The sequence below is a fragment of the Dermacentor andersoni genome, chromosome 1, assembly GCF_023375885.2.
Source record: "Dermacentor andersoni chromosome 1, qqDerAnde1_hic_scaffold, whole genome shotgun sequence".
Classification (NCBI taxonomy): Eukaryota; Metazoa; Arthropoda; class Arachnida; order Ixodida; family Ixodidae; genus Dermacentor; species Dermacentor andersoni.
The window spans coordinates 296,527,770-296,548,299 of record NC_092814.1 but is presented as its reverse complement, the minus strand read 5'-3'; the positions used below and the strand labels follow the sequence as shown (position 1 = coordinate 296,548,299).

The 20,530-nt window shown below is 50.0% G+C and overlaps 1 protein-coding gene across 2 annotated transcripts; it reads left to right on the top strand.

Annotated features, from left to right (window-relative positions):
* Positions 1–271: 271 nt before the first annotated feature.
* LOC126548596 (uncharacterized) lies at positions 272–19,319 on the top strand. 2 transcript variants are annotated; one of them, XM_055063315.2, is made up of 8 exons: positions 272–1,629; positions 13,865–14,064; positions 14,140–14,321; positions 14,399–14,597; positions 14,675–14,874; positions 14,948–15,147; positions 15,225–15,425; positions 15,504–19,319. In XM_055063315.2, exons 2-7 carry the CDS (start codon positions 13,977–13,979, stop codon positions 15,337–15,339), a joined length of 984 nt encoding a protein of 327 aa, XP_054919290.1. In that variant the 5' UTR covers positions 272–1,629; positions 13,865–13,976; the 3' UTR covers positions 15,340–15,425; positions 15,504–19,319. The 2 variants fall into 2 exon arrangements, with proteins under 2 accessions (XP_054919290.1, XP_050052811.1); XM_050196854.3 differs by lacking the exon at positions 272–1,629 and adding an exon at positions 12,753–13,789.
* The last annotated feature ends 1,211 nt before the right edge of the window (positions 19,320–20,530 follow it).

Here is a 20,530-nt window from a genome sequence, read left to right as displayed (position 1 = left end):
TTATTACACGGACGCTATTCTGCGAGGTTTCTGAATGTCGTCTTACGGGTGGCCAGCTTCGGTTACGCTTTCTGCAGCTGACTTGACGTTGCAGTGACACACATTACGAAAGGCTAACGTAAGCGAGCTCGGCCACTTTTTGCGTCTCCAGTGCGAGTAAGACTAAGTTTTGATAGCAGTTTCAGCAAAGCTGGTTGGACCTTTCGTTAGGGCGCTGAATTGCTCCACTACGGTGTGATGACCACCAGTTTCATACGTTTTGGGTCATCATGTGTTGAGAAAGAACGTGGCCAAACTGAACATCGTGCAATTTTATTTTCTGAGCCGAGTATGATGCTTGAAACATGCCGATGACGAGCGGGAAGTGTAGCTTGTTATTTACAGATGGCTTTCGTGATTGATATTGTATATTGCTTGAACGTGTGCATCGCTGACACTAGAGCTCGATGTCTGAGGTGTAAAAGGCGTTTTATCAAGGCGCTGTACCTGGTTTCGAAACTTCCTTTTTTTTTTTTTCAAGTGCCGGCCACTCAGACGCACATATCTTGGACTTCATCGTGCTTGTTCAGCGTTTCCTTGTCCAACGGGTTTTAGTTAAGTCAGCTGCAGGGAATTTGGCCGCAGATTATCAGCAAGAGACTTCCTCACAGCGTATAGATGCTTTCCTGAATGAATTTGGTCCTGGCGTATGGAAAATGTTCGCCCACAGACGTGACAATATTACACGTCACAATTTGGCAGCACTGGTATCTGCTCACAATTGCAAGTATTTTCTTGCCTACGTTCCAGATCAGATGCTTTTGAGCAACCAACCTTCCACGGCTGTGGCCGTTTGCACATCGGCCGGCAACTGGACATCCAAGTCCGAGTGTGGCCACTAACCCCGGGACCTGCGCAGCAACCCCTCGTCACGGCGAGCTTCGCATCAAGCGTCCTGAACGCTCATCAGGTGGTCTTTGTGCATATTCTAGATGGTCTAGCTGGCGAGGGTGGCGCACGCCTTAGGGAAGTTAACTGTTCAGTTGCCCTAGCTAGCGGTCACTAGGGTTGCTTAGCTGTAAGCCCGAGGTTTCGTGGGCATGGCTTGCGGCCACATGGGTCTTCTCCATGCCGGAATCGAAGAGGACGGGCCACGTGTTGCGGGGTGGCGGCGTATAGCTTCAGGTTTTAGCTGACAGAAGGCTTAGCTCACACTGCGCAGGCTACAGCTGATAGCCGTCCTCTACGAGGAGTCAGGGACATGGACCCTTCCGAATGGCCTTGCGACCCGACCCCACTATTTCGTGACAAGGTAGCCCGGGCGCGTCAGTGCTATCGAGCGAAATGTGGAATCACGGAAGCAAACGCCATTCCGAAATTGCCTCGCCAGCTTTTAGCTATTGCGGCGACCTTACGTCGCCTACGGTCTGGAGCCGAGCCCGGCCGTGCAGCAGCTACGGTGAGTGGTCCATTTCTTTGCGGTTCCAGCTGTTCTTTTCCGGTTGTTTACTTTCCTCCTTGCGTCGCAGATGATGACCTTGATCACCACTCGTGCCGTCACCGACCGTCTTAACGCTTTTGCATTCCCTCGGCGGGGAAGTGTTGCTGGTGGACTGGACTTCGTTCCTCGCCCAGCACTACTCCTGCCAAGTACCATGAACACTAGAATCGTAGTATGGCTGTGCTTTCGAGTGTTTAACAAGCCCTGCCTGATTTCAGGTTCCTACCGTCTGCTTCTGAAGTGCGCCAACTGTAGCAGCCCTCACGCAGCCTCGTCGAAAGACTGTCCCCGCATCAAGAGGGAGCGCGCGGTTCTGAAGCAAATGGGCAGAGACAATACGGCCCACAGGGAGGCAGCCGAAGTAGTCCGGCGTCGACGTCGACACCATCGTACGTCTTCAAAGAAGGCGCATGCGCGAAGCGATAGTACCCGCACCACTACGGTACCACATTGTCGCGCCGCGAAAGGGCCCAACACTTCCACGAGGGAATCAGATAACTCTTTCTTTAGAGGAATGGCCCACGCTACCGAGCCGCTCCCTTGCTAAGGAACCTCAGAAGGTCGCGGCCCCACCAGAGCCTTCTCCGGCCATTGATGATTCACCTAAGACAGATCGTCAAGTCATCTCGGTGCTACGCTCCCTCATGGAGCCCATCCGAACGATGTTAGTGGACATGGGGACACCGTCTGCTCGAAGCGCAATTAAAGTGCTGGACGCCTTAAGCCCAGTGCTTGAATCCCTCAACTAGAAAGGTGGCTACCGATACCCCATCCTTCCGAAAAGTCAAGGCAGCGTCCGTCATCCAGTGGAACGCCAGAGGGCTAAAATCACGAATTTCAGATTTCCGTCAGTATGTGTACACCAATGTGTTTCTACTCATCATTTGTGAGCCCAACTTGTCGAAACCAATCAGACTGTCAGGATACGAATGTATCATGTCATCAACAAATGGTGCATGCAGCAAAATCATCGTTTTTTTCGTCGTGAACTCTGTTTTGCAACCAATTGCGCCTCACGACGACAATCAATATATATGCATCACAGTTAAAAAGAACACTCTTGTTTACTCACACAGGCGTGTATATATCGCCTTCCAGCAATTTCGATACTAAAAGATCAGCGGATATCTTGAGTGTTTGTCCCGCCCCATGGGTCATCATAGATTTCAATGCACACCATTTAGCATGGGGAAGTACAGACAAATACAAAAAGACGAAGATTAGCAAGCATCGCTTACAGCTATGGCCTTACTCTCTTGAACGATGGTAGCCTCGCCTTTCATCGAGGCGTGAAATACGGCAGCTGCCTCGACCTTGCTTTCGTCTCCAACTCCCTCGCCAGATGTGTGAAGTGGTTTCCAGACATCGAGACACATGGGTGTCATCACATTCCCACCTATCTGAACATCATAGGCGTGTCGTCTAGATCTGGCCCACGGAATACCATTCGGACGATTCAATGGGCCGACTTCAAATCTGATATGGAAGATGCCTGCCGCGAGGGCCTAACCTCTGGGTTAGAGCAAACAATTAAAAATACGATGCAAAACGCCACTCGCGTGCTGACGATCTCTTACACGCGAAACGACTTCGACATAGAATTATAGCGACTTCGAGCACTTCGTCGCCGGGCAGAACGTCGATCTCGACGTACAAAATCAATCCATGACCTTAGGGCCCCCAGGAGGATTCAAAAAGAAATTCAGCGTCGAATGGATAGATTAGCGTTGGAACGTTGGGCAACGTTTTGCCAGACACTCGACCCCCGCAAGCCACTCTCACATTTGGAAAACGGTGCAAGGTCTGCGTTGCCTTCCGGAACGGCGTTTTCCTTTCAAGGCGATCGCGCTTTTCCAAGAACGGCAAGACATCGATGTCGCACAAGACTTTTGTGCGCGGATGGCAGACCAAGCGACACGTCCAGATTCTCCAGCCCGATATGACGTCCCCCATTCCCGTGATTGCCGCATGGACCTTCCTTTCACAATGGAGGAGCTCGAGGCGGCACTAGCTCTCTGCAGGCGCTCATCATCTCCGGGTCCAGATGGTATATCATACCGATCGAGCCTTGTGCTATATCGCAGAATCCTCACGGATAGCATTGTTGAGTCTCTACAACACCTCATGGCTGGAGGGAAATGTTCCTGACGAATGGAAAGTCAGCCGCCTGGTGCCAATCTTGAAGCAGGGCATATCCCCGCTGGAGCTCACCTCTTACCGCCCAATAGCGTTGGCCAGCTGGGTAGGAAAGATAATGGAACGGATGACCCTTGACCGCCTGGAATGGTACCTTGAACACTACACGATTTATCCGAATTCCATGGCTGGTTTCCGACGTGACCCCTCTTCCATCGACAATGTAGTTAATCTCGTTTCATATGTCCAGCACGAAAGGTCCCGAAAACGTTTATCTGCAGCTTTATTCTTAGATGTGAAAGGGGCATACGATAGCGTATTACATGAGGCCGTTCTCGACGCTCTTGTGACGGCTGGCCTAGGTGGTCGAGTATTTTGGGGATTGCAAGTTACTTATCTGCAAGATCTTTAGTGTTAACTGACGATGGCCCAACGGCGCGACGCTATACCAGCAGGGGCGTTCCTCAAGGCGGTGCTCTCAGCCCGACGCTATTCAACCTCGCTCTTATTGGGCTTGCTGAATACTTGCCAACTACCACCAAAATTTCAATATACGCAGACATCTGTCTGGACTTCGGCAGTCACACGTCCTCAGATACGTGCACGGCTTCAAAGAGCGGCTACTTTGACAGCGAGCTACTTGTGTGAACAAGGTCTCAGCATATCACCAGAAAAATGCGCCCTAGTGGCGTTTACTCGCAAACCAATGACGCCTTATGTTATCTCAATCAATGGGCGGACCATTTCCTATGTCAGAGCCCACAGATTTCTTTGCATAATTATCGACCCATACCTCTGTTGGAGCCCGCACGTGGCCTACATGAAACGGCGCCTGACAGCAACCTCCCAGTTGTTTAACTACTAGACAGGAAATACGTGGGGGATGTCAGTTGACGCAATGATGACTCTACAGAGCTCTGTTTCTCGGTTTTTTAAGATAGTCTATACCTGTAGTGAACAACACCTGCAAGACATATTCGTGTTCTGCAGGCAGCACAAGCTCAAGCACTCAGAGTTTGCCTTGGTTTGTCCAGATGCACGTCAACAGAGGCTACTACTGCGATTGCTCGGGACCATCCAATGCAAACTTGAATCACGGTGGAAGCCCTGAGAACGCACATCACACATTTTGCACGTGCCCCCTATCGCCACCTTGCAACACTACCTTCAGACAGGCACCAATCATTCTCTAAAACTATCGTCAAGTACAACGACAAACTTCCCTAGGGCTTCACCGCTTCATCTAAACCATCGATACCCCTTGGTGTCTTGTCAGCCCCACAGTCCATCTCAGCGTACCAGGAATCGGAAAAAAGTGAGCTGTCGTCGCCTGTGCTGACACAACTGTCTCTGCTTCTTCTGCACGAGAGGTACGCAGACAGCGCATATTTTTATACTGATGGTTCCACAAACATCCAATGTTCGTCCGGTGCTGTGGTCGTCCCAGCAAGAGGTATTACCATCACCTTTAGGACTGACCACCCAACGACATCAACAACGGCGGAACTAGCTGCTCTTCACGCTGCACTTTGTTTCGTCAATCGGGAACCATCTTGACAATGGTCAATTTTCAGTGACTCAAAGGCAGCCCAACAATCTGTGCTATCAGCTCTGCGTAGCGGGCCATTCGAAAAGCTCGTGCTCGATATTAGACGCCTACTCCATACGTCACATGAGAAAGGACATCAGGTGACGTTTCAGTGGCTGCCAAGTCACTGCGGCGTCATAGGTAATGATGACGCCGATAAAGCCGCTCGGACAGCTCTTGAAGACACACAGGAAGAGGCCATACAACTTTCACGGTCCGACGCAGCCAGAATACTTCGAGTGCTTGCACGGGAGATCACGCTCTCTGTGCTGCACACAAAGCAGCCAGACCAACCGCAGCAATCGTCAACACGACCTGCCCTCCTTGATGCATGTCTGTATTCCAACTGGACTCCGCCGAAGAGAGGCCACTCTGCTTTATCGCTTATGGCTAGGGGCGGCCTTCACGAAATCTTACTCATTTCGCATTGGAATGGCCGACAACACTCTGCTATGCCTGTCTTTGCGAGGAGACGCTGGAACACATTCTGTGTGACTGTCCTGAATATAATGTTGAGAGACAGTCCCTGGCGTCCGTTCTAGCGCACCTTTACAATAGACCATGGTCAGTTGCAACTGTTTTCACATATCGCCGACAGACATCGCAGCTGAAGGCGACGAAGGGATTACTTAGGTTTATGAAGGAGACGGGCTTGGACAAGCGGCTGTGACAGTGATGTCACGTACCGCGCAAGAGTGACAGACTGTAACTAACGATGTGTGTGCCGTGTTATGGGCTCCCTGTCTCTTCTCCCCATCTTTCATCCCCCCCCCCATCCCGCTCTCATGTGTAGGGTAGCAAACCGGTTAAGCTAAACTGGTTAACCTCTTTGCCTTCCTTCTCCACTTTTTCCTTTATTCGTTCCTACCGCCTGCTTTCCATTGCGGCTATTCAAGCATATCCAGCGGGCGGTTCTGCACATCTAGTATCCGGCTGTGTTACGCCTGCATTTTTCTCGCTGGTGGCTTTCAGCTGGGAGACGCAGATTCGTTAAACTCCCTGCACTACTTCTGACAAGTACCATCTATACACTCCAATGGTACTACGGTTGTTTCCTCGTGTGGCGGATAAGCCCTGTGGCATTTAAGGTTCCGAACCTCTGCTTTTGAATGTTTTCCACTGACGGCTATGGTTAGTGTTCTCTCATTGCTCCTTTTCTTAATCCTGTTACTACACCTTGCCGGTCCCGCAAGTACACACTTTATGGGCTTCCGATAAAATTTGCTGTCGAATGTATTTATTATGCAGACCTTCGAGGTTAGGTTTATGCTTCGGAAAACTTCGCCACAGAATTTCCAAAAGGCTTTTGTATGTCGCTCTCCCGGCAAGACGACGTTGAATTTTTTCCGTTCCTGGTTACATTTCTTAGCTGATTTCATTTCCTAAACCGTAATTTATTTCGTCTACTCGGAGTGCCACATTTTTCAGTGCTTTGGTAACTCTACGTAGTCTTCACTTTTGTCGAAGGTTGCCGTCCTATTCTTCAATATCCCCTCCCCCCCAGTTTTCTCCGCAGAAACTGGGAGGAAAACTGGGTTCGCAGAATAGGTTCTCCAGGTCCATCGTGAACTTGTGTGAACGATTGTTTTCTAATGATACAACCTACTTCGTATACTCGGGTGTATAGTTCTCCATTATGCAGTACACATCCACCGATCGCTTTCCGCGGTAGACTTGAAAACTACGAATAAGCCTTTCACAGAAACCGCCCCCACACAATGTTTTGGGGAGGAAATTTCCACTTGGTGATAGGTCATTAATTGTTCACTTGTTTATTGACTTAATGTTCCTGTGACCGCATTCAATCCCTTATTCGTTCTCCTGAAAGTCTTGCATTATTGCTGTGCACGTTTATGTTCGAGCTGAGAAACGCCGAAAATAGTGTAGAAAACCGATGTGAAGCGCCTCCAACAGTTCCGCAGTGTACACCTCTTGCCACGGCACTTGTGAAAGTTGCTACAAAAACTTTGGCTTTGTCTCCTTACTTTTTTTGTAGTTGCTCCCAGCGCACCGTTGAAACGTAGACAAGCTATTTCAGACAATTTGGTCTTCGTTACTCTATCCTCAAGAGGAGGTACTTCTTACAAGGATCTGGAATCGTATCTTCGCCACACAAAGCACTGTCGTATTCTTTCTTACGCGTATACGCGCCAGTGTACCGCGTACTCCACCGTGAAGTTTGTCCATATACGTGTCGCACTAATAGTCAACGGACTTATTCCATTTACATGTGATCGGGTGCTGCTCGTCTTGATACGGGCCCTACCGAAAGCGTCTTTGAAGTCTCATTGGGTCTTTATCGTAATATATCTGGTATTCACCTACTGTCTGCACATTCGCTTGCTTGCTGAATTTCTGCGATTTTTCAATATACGCACTTTGTTCTAGCCAAATGAGGCAGATGTCGGCGGTATTTATTTCTTTTGCTGTTCGTGGACCGTAGAACTTGTCCTCCAATATTATTCACGGAACGAAACATTCACGTTGTTGCTCTCCAAATATTCAAGTAACTGCCGAACTTGTCAACTTCAATGCCTCTTCTTGAGATCATTTTCGACGTATATCTGACACGAGAATCATCTCCTTTCCTTTCATTTTTATCTGGCATCTTGTAACAGCTATTTGGTCTGTAGCAACTGGGATCCCTTCCACTAAATTGTTCACTACGACATCTTTTCTACAGTGATTCCTGGTCATATCTGCTAAACTTTTCACTTCTATTGACGGATCCCCATTGTTCTCCTACTAAGCAATTTTTTTTTTCGTTAGTCTGTGTTCAACGGGTGCTTCGTGCACTTTCTACAATGCAGCACGATTCTACAAGTGGTCTGATACTTTACTGTTGCTCGCAAGTTCTAATTTGCGAGACTGACGACGGTGTTCATTAGAGCAACTCTGTTCTTTGCCAGGACCAGCAGTGTCTCCGCTCTGATATAACATTACCATGAATGCTGCACTGGAATACACCGCCGGGCTTGCATCCGAGAAGTGTCAGTGCTTAGGTTCCGTTACTTGTTTTCGATGCGCTCTTGAGTCCTTTATCTTCCTCGGTATATTTTTCCATAGATCATTTATCTTTGTCTGGGAGAGGGTTGTCCCAAGATTTCGGTTTTTTCCAGTCATTGAATACCGATATTGGCTGTTGCAATGCAGGACGTTAAATTCCAGCCGACCGAATATTTTTGCCCTGGCTTCGTGAGCATTTCACTCGAGTCTTCATATCGATATGATAGCAGAATACCGTCCGCCGTGTCCCAGTTCATTCCTAGGATACTGGTCTGGCTTGATCACGTAAGAACGGCACCTTGATGCGCATTTCAATTCTAATTTCTTCACTGTTTGATGTCCCTTTCCAAAGATTCATTGCAGCTCGACGATTTTTTTTATTTTTTTTTGCTTTTGCGTACACGCCTTTTGCCTGGTTTATGATGTTCCAAGCGTAACTTCAGTAACGCAAACTTAACTACGTTTGCTGTCATTGCAATTGGATTGGATTGGAGCTAACTATATTTATGCCTGCAGTTGGGCGCTCGCGCGCCCCGACGAGGGCCTACGTCATCCTCGAAGTCGCCGTTACTCGGCGCGGGTCTCCGCTCGCCGTTGCCGGCTCGCTGGGTCCGTGCCTTTCGAGCGCCTCGAGGACCTGCTGGACGGCCCAGAGCTGATCGTCTCGGTCGTAGCTCTTCGCAGCTGCCTCGAGCCGCGGTGGGAGCGTTCTTGATTTTGCTTCCTCTGGAAATTAAACGCAGTCCCACAAGATGTGCGTGTAATCTGCGGTCTCCCTCCGGCAGACTCTGCACCTATCTGTCCGATATGTCTCGGGGTACATGCGATTCATCAGTCTCGTGCTTGGTAGCGATCCGGTCTGGAGCTGTCTCAGTACTACCGCCTCCGCTCGACTGTCTCGGGCCAGGCGGTAGGCCTTCGTGATTTCATTGTAATCCGTCATGCGGTCCTTGGTTCCGAACCATGTCGGACGGTCTGTCGCCGGGGCGCGGTTGGTTTGCGGTCGCGCCGCTGCGCGTGCAGTCTCATTATGGTTCTCATTGCGTTCCGACGCGTCGCCCGCGTGCGCCGCGAACCACTTGAGTCGTACTTAACGTTCTTCTAGTTTGACTGCTCGCAGTACGCGCTCAGCCCCCCTGCAGATTTGGCCTTTGGCGAAGTTTCGCACCGCCTGTCTTGAGTCACTCAGCACCGTGTGGCAGTCTGCGTCGGCGATGGCCAGGGCGATGGCTACCTCCTCCGCTTGTTCCGCTCCGGCGCTTCTAACGCTCGCTGCCGTCCCCGTGGCGCCGGTTGACGCCTCTATGACGACCGCTGCGAAGGCGTTCCGTTGGTATTCGGCCGCGTCCACGTACCGCGCGTGTTCGTCGTTGGCATGCTGGTCGATGAGAGCCTTGGCCCTCGCCGCTCTTCTTCCCTTGTTGAACTCGGGTTTCATGTTCTTCGCTATGGGGTCGATTCTGGTCTCGCGTCAGACCTCTTCGGGTACGGGGAGCTTCATCTCCACCTCGTTCGAGCGTCTGATTCCCAGACCGTCCAGTATCTTCCTCCCGGCTTTGGTCATGGACAGCCGCTCCAGTTGAGAGGTCCGTTGCGCTTCGGCTATTTCTTCGAGCGTATTGTGTATCCCGAGTTGTAACAAGTGGGTCGTGCTCGTGGACTCGAACAGGCCCAGCGCCCTCTTGTACGCTCTTCTGATGAGCACGTCGATTTTGTTTCGTTCGTGTTGGAGCCATCTGTGGTAGGCTGCAACGTACGCGACATGGCTGATGACGAAGGATTGGACGAGCCTACTTAGGCTCTCCTCTCTCATGCCAGCCCTCCGGGAAGTGACTCGTTTGAGGAGTCGAATCGCGTTGGCTGCTTTTGCCTTGAGACGGGTGATGGTTCTGCAGTTTCTTCCGTGCTTTTCGATGACCATGCATAGGATACTAATTTTGCCGACCTCGGGATTACGTCGCCGGATTTGGTAACGATTCTGATTTTTTCGTTTTCGCGTTGTCTGGTCTTGCCTCTGCTATTTTTGGTAGGTGGGAGTATGAGAAGCTCCGATTTGCTCGGCGAACATCTCAGTCCGGTGCCTTCCAGCTGGTCTTCTATTGCGTCGACGGCGGCTTGCAGCGCGCCCTCGATGTGGGCGTCGCTGCCACCGGTCCCCCATAGCGTGATATCGTCCGCGTAGATGGTGTGCCTGACGTCTTCGATGTGCCCGAGCTTTTCGGCCACTCCGATCATTACCAGGTTGAACAGCATCGGCGAAATGACCGGTCCCTGCGGTGTGCCGGTGCTCCCGAGCTTCATCTCTTGCGTCTGTAGGTCGCCTGCGCGTAGCTCGACGGTCCTGTCCGTGAGGAAGTCCTTGATGTAGTTGTAGGATCTTTCGCCCATGTTGAGCTTGGAGACTTGGGACAGAATCGCCGAGTGTTTCACCTTATCGAAGGCGCTCTGCAGGTCGAGCCCTAGGATTGCTTTGTTGTCGCGGGCGCTGCCGCCATCATCGATGATTTGGTATTTGAGCTGCAGCATCGCGTCCTGCGTGCTGAGGTGCTGTCTGAAGCCGATCAAAGTGGCTGGGTACAGCCCTTCTCGTTCCAGGTAGTCTTGCCACCTGTTGAGCAGGACGTGCTCCAGCACCTTGCCCACGCAGGACGTGAGCGAGATGGGCCGGAGGTTATCCGTGTCCGGCGGCTTCCCCGGCTTGGGGATCAGGATGGTCTTGGCTGTCTTCCACAGCTTCCACAGCTTTGGCAGCGCGCCCGCTCTCCAGCACTTGTTGAAGTATTTTGCGAGGTTTTCAATCGAGCCATCATCGAGGTTCTTTAGCGCCTTGTTCGTAACGAGGTCCGGGCCGGCTGCCGACCGGCTGTTGAGTTCGTGCAGAGCCGCGCGTACCTCCACGACGTCGATGTCACGATCGAGCTTCGCGTTCGGCAGGCCGCTGTACGGCGCGTGTTGTTCGGTGGGTGTAGTCGGCAGGTATTTGTCGTTAATGCGCCTGGTGACTTCGTCGACGCCGTGTGCTGAGACCGCCCGATGTATGAGCCTGGCGAGTCTGCCCCTTTGATGCGACTTGGTCTTGGTTTCGTCGAGCAAGTGCCGCAGCAGGTTCCACGTCTTCCCGCAGTGCATCTGCCCGTCTGCCGCGTTGCAGATCTCGTTCCACTGTTGCGTGCAGAGAGCGTGGCAGTGATCTTCGATCGCTCGGTTCAGCTCCGCCACCTTCTTTCTCAGTCTGCGGTTAAGCCGTTGTTTCTTCCAGCGATTGAGTATCGACTGTTTGGCTTCGATGAGATGCGCAAGCCGGCTGTCTACTTTGTCGATCTCCGCGCCCGTTTCAATTTCTTTGGTCGCGTAGCGTACGCTCTTGATGATTTCCGCCGTCCACGAGTCGATGTCTTCGATCTCGTCGTCACCGTCGCTCTTCTGGGTTCTGGCGTCTCGAAAGGCATCCCAGTCTATCCATCTGTGTGCTTTGATGCTGGTGTCGTTGTGTTCCTGTATGCCGATTTCCACGATGGTGTGGTCGCTGCCTAGGTCGGTGCCCGTGTTTCTCCAGGTGATCGCGCCCCGAATGCGTTCTTGACGAACATGAGGTCCGGAGTGGTGTCCCGGGACACGGAGTTACAAATTCTCGTCGGATGTGTCGGGTCCGTGATGAGGGTGAAGTCGAGTTCTGTGGCATCTTGGTACAGGTCGCGGCCCTTTGCTCTGTACTTGTTGTAGCCCCAGGCAGGGTTCATCGCGTTGAAGTCTCCGCACGCGATCAGTGTGTTGCGGCTCGCTGGGGTGCTGGCTCTGTGCAGTAATGTCTTGAATCTGTTTTCTCTGCGATGGGTTGCTGTAGACGTTCAGCAGAAATATGCTTCCTTTCCTCTTCTTACCCGGGATGATTTCGGTGAGTGTGTGCTCAATCTTGATATTGATTTGCAGCTCGTGTTCGACGAACGTGAGTCCCTTCCTGACCAGGGTGCACAGGCCTCTGCCGTCGGGCGGTCCCTTGTGCACTCTGTAGCCGGGGAGTAGTATAACGTCTGGATTGCGCGCGGCATGTACGATGTGCTGTTGGATGACTGCCTTCTTCCTCCCGAAGCCGCGACAGTTCCACTGCCACGCGGTTACACCTGCTGCTGCTGGTGTTGCGTTGGCGGCCATGATTGCGTTGGCGTGTACGGGGCTCCCTGGTTGGGTGGATGTTGCGCGAAGAGGGGCGCAAACGTCGGGTGGCTTAGCATCGGCTGTAGGGTCCTTTCGATGTAGGCGAATCTGTTCGTGTTCTCAGCTTGGTAGGTCTCCATTGTTTGTTTCAATGCTGTCACTGCTGCGATGTTTCTCGTGATTAGCTGTTCCAGTTTCGTGAATGTCGCTTCGAATTTCACTTCGAGGCTGTCGATGCGATCGTTTTCTGTTTGCGTGCGCGTGGCCTCGATGGCTCGCTTCTTCTGTGCCGGTTCCTCTATGGCTTTCTCCTGGATATTCGTTGTCGTTTCCTCGGCCTTGCTTGTGCTTGGCGTGGGTCTCTGCAGAGGCCCGTTGTTGCTTAGCAGCAACTGACTGATCTCGGCGATCTCTCTCGTGAGGTAGTTGATGGTCACTCGCAACGCCGCGTTTTCTTGTCTTAGGATCTCATTTGCCTCCCGCACCTTGTTCATATCTTCTTTCTTCGTGGCTTCGGTGATTTTCTGCGCGCTCCTTATATTGTTTCCTTTCGTTGCGTCGACCCAGCTCACTCGCTCCCGTGATGGTGACGTTTTTCTGCTGAGGCTTCTCTTGCAGCAGCTGCTGTTTCTGGATTTGGAAGTGCGGTTTTCCGATGGGGTCCTTGACTTTCGCGCATCTGGCGGCTTGTCGAGTGGCGGGAAATCGCTCTCCGACAGCAGCTGGCGTTCGGCCTGTCGGCGCTCCCATTGTCGCTTACGCACTACGTAGGGGATCTTGTATTTTGCCTTGCACGTTCGGACTCCAGTAGGGTGTTCGTCTCCGCACAACTTCCAAAATTCATTCACAGTGTAGGTACATCTGCATTCAAATTTCTTCCTGTCTGAAGATAATCATTCAGAACAGTCCTGATCTTAACCACGAGATGTCAAATACGTTTAATTTTCTTGCTAGTCGATATTCTCAAATTTCTTGATGGCTCGATATGGTAGCTATTGTTCAGATTCTTCCGAGCACGCTCATTTTGCCATTCCAAGCGTGAAACATCTCGCATTGAACAGTTGTATTTTTATCTCGGTACTGAATTTGTCTAGTGCCTTCGAGATCGTCTTCCGATTGCTACTTAGTTGATTTCCACGTTAACTTGCTCTCTCCAACCTTCCGAAGTCCTTGAGACTACATAGTCCACTTTATGCATTGTTTCTTTCTGAAGAGTTAAGCCAGTATTTTCCACCATTAAAAAAAGTTCAAAATGCAAGTTTCGTCAGTTTCTGCGACGTCAAGAACCATGGAGAGTTTCGCGTTTCGCAGTTCTGTTCTACACCACATGGGTCAGGCACAATCCAGTCGGAAATTTTCTATCTTCCATTGTATCTTCGTTTGGTCTTTTCACTGGGCTTTACTCCTCACCTCCACTACTACTGGTAAGGGTCCTTTACACGGGACTCGTATTACGGCTGTTTCCTCCAGTGGTTAACAAATAAGCATTGTCGTTACAGGTTCTGCACTCCCGTTTTCAACTGCGGTCCACAAGCGTACCCAGCGTGCCCTAGCACGACTCTACGGTCTGCGCTCCAAAAGATTACTTCGGGCACCAGCATCACCCGTTCCATGAGCAACTGCTATTCCTTGTACATTCTCTCGCGGACGGCTTCCTGTTGGCAGACTGGACTTGGCTCTTCGCCCGGAACTACTACTGGTAAATGTTGTTTACGCGGGACCCGTATTACGACTGTCATCCAGTGTTTAACAAATAATCACTGTGTCGTTACAGGTTCTGCGGTCCACACCCGTACCCAGCGTGCCCTTACACGACTCTACGGTCTGCGCTCCAAAAGGTTACTTCGGCCACGGGCATCACCTGCTCCGGGAACGACTACTACTGCTTCTACATTCCCTCGCCAGTGGCGTCCTGCTGGCAGACTGGACTTGTCTCATCGCCCTGCACTACTACTGGTAAATGTCCTTTACACGGGACTCGTATTACGACTGTGTCCTCCGGTGGTTAACAAATAAGCACTGTGTCGTTACAGGTTCTGCACTCCTGTTTTCGACTCCGGTGGGTGCCTAGCACGCTCCTGCACATCGACTCTCCGTTCTGCGCTCCGAAAGAGATTACTTCGGGCACCAGCATCACCCGTTCCATGAGCAACTGCTATTCCTTCTACATTCCCTCGCCAGTGGCGTCCTGCTGGCAGACTGAACTTGCCTCCTCGCCCTGCACTACTACTGGTAAATGTCGTTTACACGGGACTCGTATTACGGCTGTGTCCTCCAGTGGTTAACAAATAAGCATTGTGTCGTTACAGGTTCTGCACTCCTGTTTTCAACTGCGGTCCACAAGCGTACCCAGCGTGCTCTTGCACGACTCTACGGTCTGCGCTCCAAAAGATTACTTCGGCCACGTGCATCACCTGTTCCGGGAGCGACTACTACTGCTTCTACATTCCCTCGCCAGTGGCGTCCTGCTGGCAGACTGAACTTGCCTCCTCGCCCTGCACTACTACTGGTAAATGTCGTTTACACGGGACTCGTATTACGGCTGTGTCCTCCAGTGGTTAATACGCACTGTGTCGTTACAGGTTCTGCATTCCTGTTTTCAACAGCGGTCCTCAAGCGTACCCAGCGTGCCCCTGCACTACTCTATGGTCTGCGCTCCAAAAAATTACTTCGGCCACGAGCATCGCCTGTTCCGGGAGCGACTACTACTGCTTCTACATTCCCTCGCCGGTGGCGTCCTGCTGGCAGACTGGACTTGTCTCATCGCCCTGCACTACTACTGGTAAACGTCCTTTACACGGGACTCGTATTACGACTGTGTCCTCCGGTGGTTAACAAATAAGCACTGTGTCCTTACAGGTTCTGCACTCCTGTTTTCGACTCCGGTGGGTGCCTAGCACGCTCCTGCACATCGACTCTCCGTTCTGCGCTCCGAAAGAGATTTCTTCGGGCACCAGCATCGCCCGTTCCATGAGCGACTGCTATTGCTTCTACGTTCTCTCGCCGACGGCGTCCTGCTGGAAGACTCGACTTAGCCTGGCGCCCTTGCACCTAATTGTGGTGAGTATCGCGTACACACGACTGTACTGCGCCTGCGTGTTTTACGAATGACCAACAAACAGGGCTTGTTCGTTTCAGGTTTCCAGTTTCTGCTGTCGCTTGTGGCGCAAGAGAAATATTTCAGCACGCTCATTTACAAGAATATTCCTGGCCTTGCCTCCCGAGCAACCATCTTCAGCCCGATCGTCCTGCCGCGTGCTCTATACAAGTTTCCTAATGAACTCGTGAACGCGTCGCAAGCCTCTGTGTTGGCGGTGTCCTGCACTGTGTTGACGGCGTGTTCATTCTCTGAAGGACTTCGTGTCGTCACCATCCCGCGACCGTCCATCGGATGTGCTCCTACAGTTCGCTGTTGCCTTCTTCCGCAAGCATATTTAATAACGTCATTGTAGCAAGCGTTTCTGCTTTGGAAGAGTGGTACGTTGCTCGGCGAATGGATGCCGATTCTAGGAATCTGGTTAATACGAAGCAAGACATAAAGGTCTCGTTACGTGAACACCACTCGGTCCTTAATAAGGACTGTCAACGTTTTCATGAGCCGATCTGTAAATTTTTGGTGGCGAGAGTAATGGACATTCATTGACATTGTGCACTATTGTAGTAGCACGTTGGTGTGTGTGTGTGTGTGTGTGTGTGTGCGCGCGCGCGCGCGCGCACACTTGCTTGCTTGCTTGCTGGTCTGCGTACACGTGTAACTTACTCTGTGCTCCATTTTTGTTTCGGTCGAGGACGCATGACATGAGCTCCACTACTACCTGGCGCATTTCTCATGTTTTTGGTGGTAGCATTTCCAGCGTCACAGTTGCTTCACTTTTCCCGGTTCATTCCTGTTAAAAGGTTCCTGGTTTGATGGTTTACGGTCGTCTATGGACGTCCGCTTTTGGATTGGTCGAACCGCTGGTTTCTTTGGCTTTGGTCCTTGGGTTGACCTCTGTGCTCGTTTCAGTATTCAGCGGATTTGTTCTGGCGTCTTTCTCGTGCCAGAAACGAGGTCTCCACACATACTCGGTTCTTCCACGTCACTCATCATTGACTCGGAAAGGTCAACATGCCACTGCACACTGCAAAAGGATGCAATGTCAATGAATGGGAAAGGGGAGGGTGGTTACTCTCGCCAACAAAAATTTCCTGATTTGTTCATGATAATGACGTCCATATTTAAGACTGATTGGTGGTAAATGTTACCGGGCTCGCTGTTTCTAGTTTTTTTTTTTGTCCTTGACTCATCAAATGCTGTTATGGATCTACATGGTCCAACTTGTGTATTACCTGTCGTTTGTTTACCAGACAGTGCTACCCGCTGTCACCGCTTGTTCACCATGTATACTGCGCCTTAGTTTGATATTTTATGTGTCCACAACTATCCCGTACTCTGCAAGATCGGTAGGAATACTGAAGTGCCGTGGCACCCTTGAGGCGGCTGTGCCGTCGTTGCCTGCTGACTGTAGTTCAGATGACGCACACTTGTGTACTTAATCCTGAAATTGCACCGCGTAAGCCATTGTCACAGCTGCTTCGAAGGGGCTACATGTACTCCCCTTACGCCAGGTCGTGTGTGAACGCGTCTAGACAACTGACGTGCACGAGCACGCTCAAAGAAATCTTCATAAAATGTCCGCTGCACTTGTAATTTTAGTGTTGAAGTGAATTATGTTTATCAGAGTATCGCCACGTAATTCTTTTCTGTACGCTGTTAGTCTACATTGCTCTTCGAGTGAATCTCAATGAGTTTGCATTGAATAGTGTTTGAATTTGCACATGCTACAGCTATTGTCCTAATCTCGATATAAGGAAGCACACTTGATTTATTACGAATTACTTTCATTGTTCTCAACCTGTAATAATCTTACTTCTGCATTGCTTCATAACAAAAATGAGCACTGTTCTTGCCAAATGGTTACGTGTGCCGCATTACTCTGCCTATTTTTTTTCGCTGCTTTCATCCGCTGTGATTAAAAAAAAGTCGGGCAACCACGCATGCGCGATGGTGCTCATTCGAATGAATTTTTCTTAAAGGAACACTAAAGGCAGATAAGTCGACGTGGACTGTTTAAACATCATTATATAAACCTCCCAACGCTTGTTTCGTGCCGAGAAAAGACTTAGTTTACGAGAAAATTGCATCTGAAGGGCCTGAATACCTGTTTCGAAATTCGAGTCTCCCGCCCGTGGAGTGGTGACGTTGCATACGCCATCGCCACCCTTTCCTGCCGTCGGGGAGTAAAACGGCGCCCGAAAGACGGCGGTACCGAGCCAAGACAGATCGGCGGATTCGCCGCTGCAGCTGCTGCTTGGTCAAGTGGCGTAGACCGCTCGGGCATCACGCGAAATCGCATGGAAGCTGAGTTCTAAGCTACTTGCAGTTTGTGCGAGTATCGCGTTCCGGCAAAACCAGCGCAGCACTACGCGATAACTAATGAAGCGCGAAGGCGTGGGCGGCATGGAGTGGAGCGAAAACGGTCTTTCGACCGACCGCGTCGTTGTCAGCGTTATGTCAATTAGCTTATATTTTTTTGAAAAGTGAAATAGAACAGGACAAGCAGGATTTTATTTCGTCTTGTAATACAATGAAAGGACATTTTTTGCAAGGAATGATTGAGTACTGGTGACAATTTAACTGAGGAGGGCTTTCGTCATCGGGCAACTATACTTGAGCCTCTCATGTCCGGCATTTACCTCAATTTCTCAATTAAGGCTATGTTCGCGATAATATTCACGCCTTAGATATTCCCGAACCCTAATCTATCACTTTAGCTCGACTTAATATTTGCCTTTAGTGTCCCTTTAACCTCGAACATACACACAGCGCAATGTCGCCTTACCGTAGGAATTCTTTTCATTTTCCATCTTCAGTTACACGACAGTCCTGCAATTGCGCCACACGATGCTCGCAATCAGTTCACGATACGACCAGTGTGGAGATTTGGACTCCTTGATATGCATCCACCGTGGTTGCTTAGTCGCTATGGTGTTGGGCTGCTAAGCACGAGGTCGCGCTATCGAATCCCGGGCAGGGCGGCCGCATTTCGATGGGGCCGGAATGCGAAAACACCCGTGTACTGCGATTTAGGTGTACATTAAAGAACCCCAGGGGGTCCAAATTTCCAGTCTCTCCCACTGTGGCGTGCACCAACAGATCGTGGTTTTCGCACGTAAAACAATTTTTGTTAATGTGTCATCTTGGAGGCTTTTCCTTGTTGTTTTTGTATAATGCAACTGTTACGTGGACGCAGAGAAAAGACACACCCACCCAGTACTCAATAGTTCCCAATACGACAGCGAGCACGAAATAGCTGCACATTGAGGTCATGATATTGGAGAATGTGACGTGGTATATATAGATCGTCGTCTAGAAATGTGTTGTAGTCCCTTCCGTACATTTCCCATCTAACTGGGAAAGTTCGCATACTTACGCGCTTTCTTGTTTACTGAAAAAAAAAAATACCGGGAGCGTTTTTTTTACATCTCCCAGCGAAGGCTCTCTACAAAGCTTACCCATTTCAGTTTTACAGCTTGAAGCTATTTCAGCTTTAATGTATGCAAAGAACTCTGTTTCTGCGCCTTGTCTTGTGCTGTTATTTTCGGTTTATTGATCTAAGAAAACTGTCGTCCGTTTCACATTTTCATACGTCGAAGTATCGTGAAGCTGAGAAATTATCTGTGCTATGTAAATTGAAGTATGTATTTGACTTGTATTCCTGTACAAATGCATAAATGTATGTTAATGCACTGTAAATATGCTCCTGTTTGAAAAATCTGGGATTAAGTCCAGTTATGTAGCATTGAATCGCTTTTATTTCGGTTTACTTAAGTCTTGTTTTGAGCTGGTTGTACTCGGCATGCATTGAACTGCAGCTTGCAAATCATCTGTCGAAATAAAACATTATTCTTGTTGCCCGTCTCACTGACTCCATCTAGTGCAACGACTGTGCTGTGCCCACCAACTGTAATGGCACATCCGCTGTCTGCAACTGGTCGAGCAACACCGACTGAATAGGAACATCACTGGGAGCCATTCAGAGTATAGGAAGACTGGCTTTCTAGGAAATCTTCGTTCTCTAAGTTTCCGTTGCGTCGCTACCAAAGACAGGATGCTGGCGTTTCAGGGCATTAACATCCGGAATTTAAAAAAAAAAAGATGTAATGTGGCGCAAGTGATACAGAGATCGAAACGTTTGTAATGCGTATGCCTTTAATGGACGTGAAAATCCGGTCTACAGTAGTCCAAATCGCTTAACCCGTCGAAGTAGCGGCTGTGGGCTTCTGCTGCTCAGCTCTAGGTCAAGGGTTCGGCCGCGGCGGTAGCATGTCGATAACGGAAAACGCTCGTGTACTTAATTTCAGATGCAGCTCGCAGAGACCTGCTGAAACTAAGGCTTTCTGATGGCTTTCTGTATGTTTCTTTTTTTACATGCCCGGGAACTGCAGTAAGTCACACTGTACTAGTATATCTAATACGATTGGAGCAGTATTCATATCTAAAAGGAAATGCAGCTGGTAATTGGCGCTGTACAAAGTTTATGCCCCAGAAGAAGCCAGGTAGCGTGTGTTTCACGTATAGCCAATATAAATGCGTAACCTGCCAACATTCATCACACCATAGCCTTGTGAATCTACACCCATAAAATTAGGGTGTAAAATAGGACTGGGGAGTTCCAAGGGTGTTCCTTTGTGGAACACGCTTTTCTGGAAGAAAAAGGGAATTTCATGGGTGTTTACAAAGGAGAAAAAACCGAAACACCCCTGTTGCACTCATAAGGGTGTGAAAATTTTAAGAGTATACAGTATCTTCGCACTTGGTCAGGTTGGGGTGATAAGAACATGATCTACGAGAGAACGTTTCCGCCAAGAGACCATAATTTCGAGAATTCGTGATGCCTTGTGTCTCAACATTAGTTCCATTTCCTCGCTATATTATGAGTCATAAAACAGCCTATCTAATGTCACCGCTCAAATAATAGCCTCTCTAATATTACAACTGTGACTTTCTAATGCGCAGCTCGCACAGGTAATGTCTGTCGCATGTTTGTAAACATCTCTAAATACATGTAAAAGGAGAATTCGTTTTTCGCGGCAACCACTGCCTCAAATTTGACGGGGTTTGT

Excerpts from the sequence above, each read along its gene's own strand:
- LOC126548596 (XM_055063315.2), top strand. The coding sequence starts at position 13,977 with ATGAGCAACTGCTATTCCTTGTACATTCTCTCGCGGACGGCTTCCTGT. Across the intron at positions 14,322-14,398 it reads ATCGCCCTGCACTACTACTG|GTTCTGCACTCCTGTTTTCG; the intron begins GTAAATGTCCTT and ends GTGTCGTTACAG. Across the intron at positions 14,598-14,674 it reads CTCGCCCTGCACTACTACTG|GTTCTGCACTCCTGTTTTCA; the intron begins GTAAATGTCGTT and ends GTGTCGTTACAG.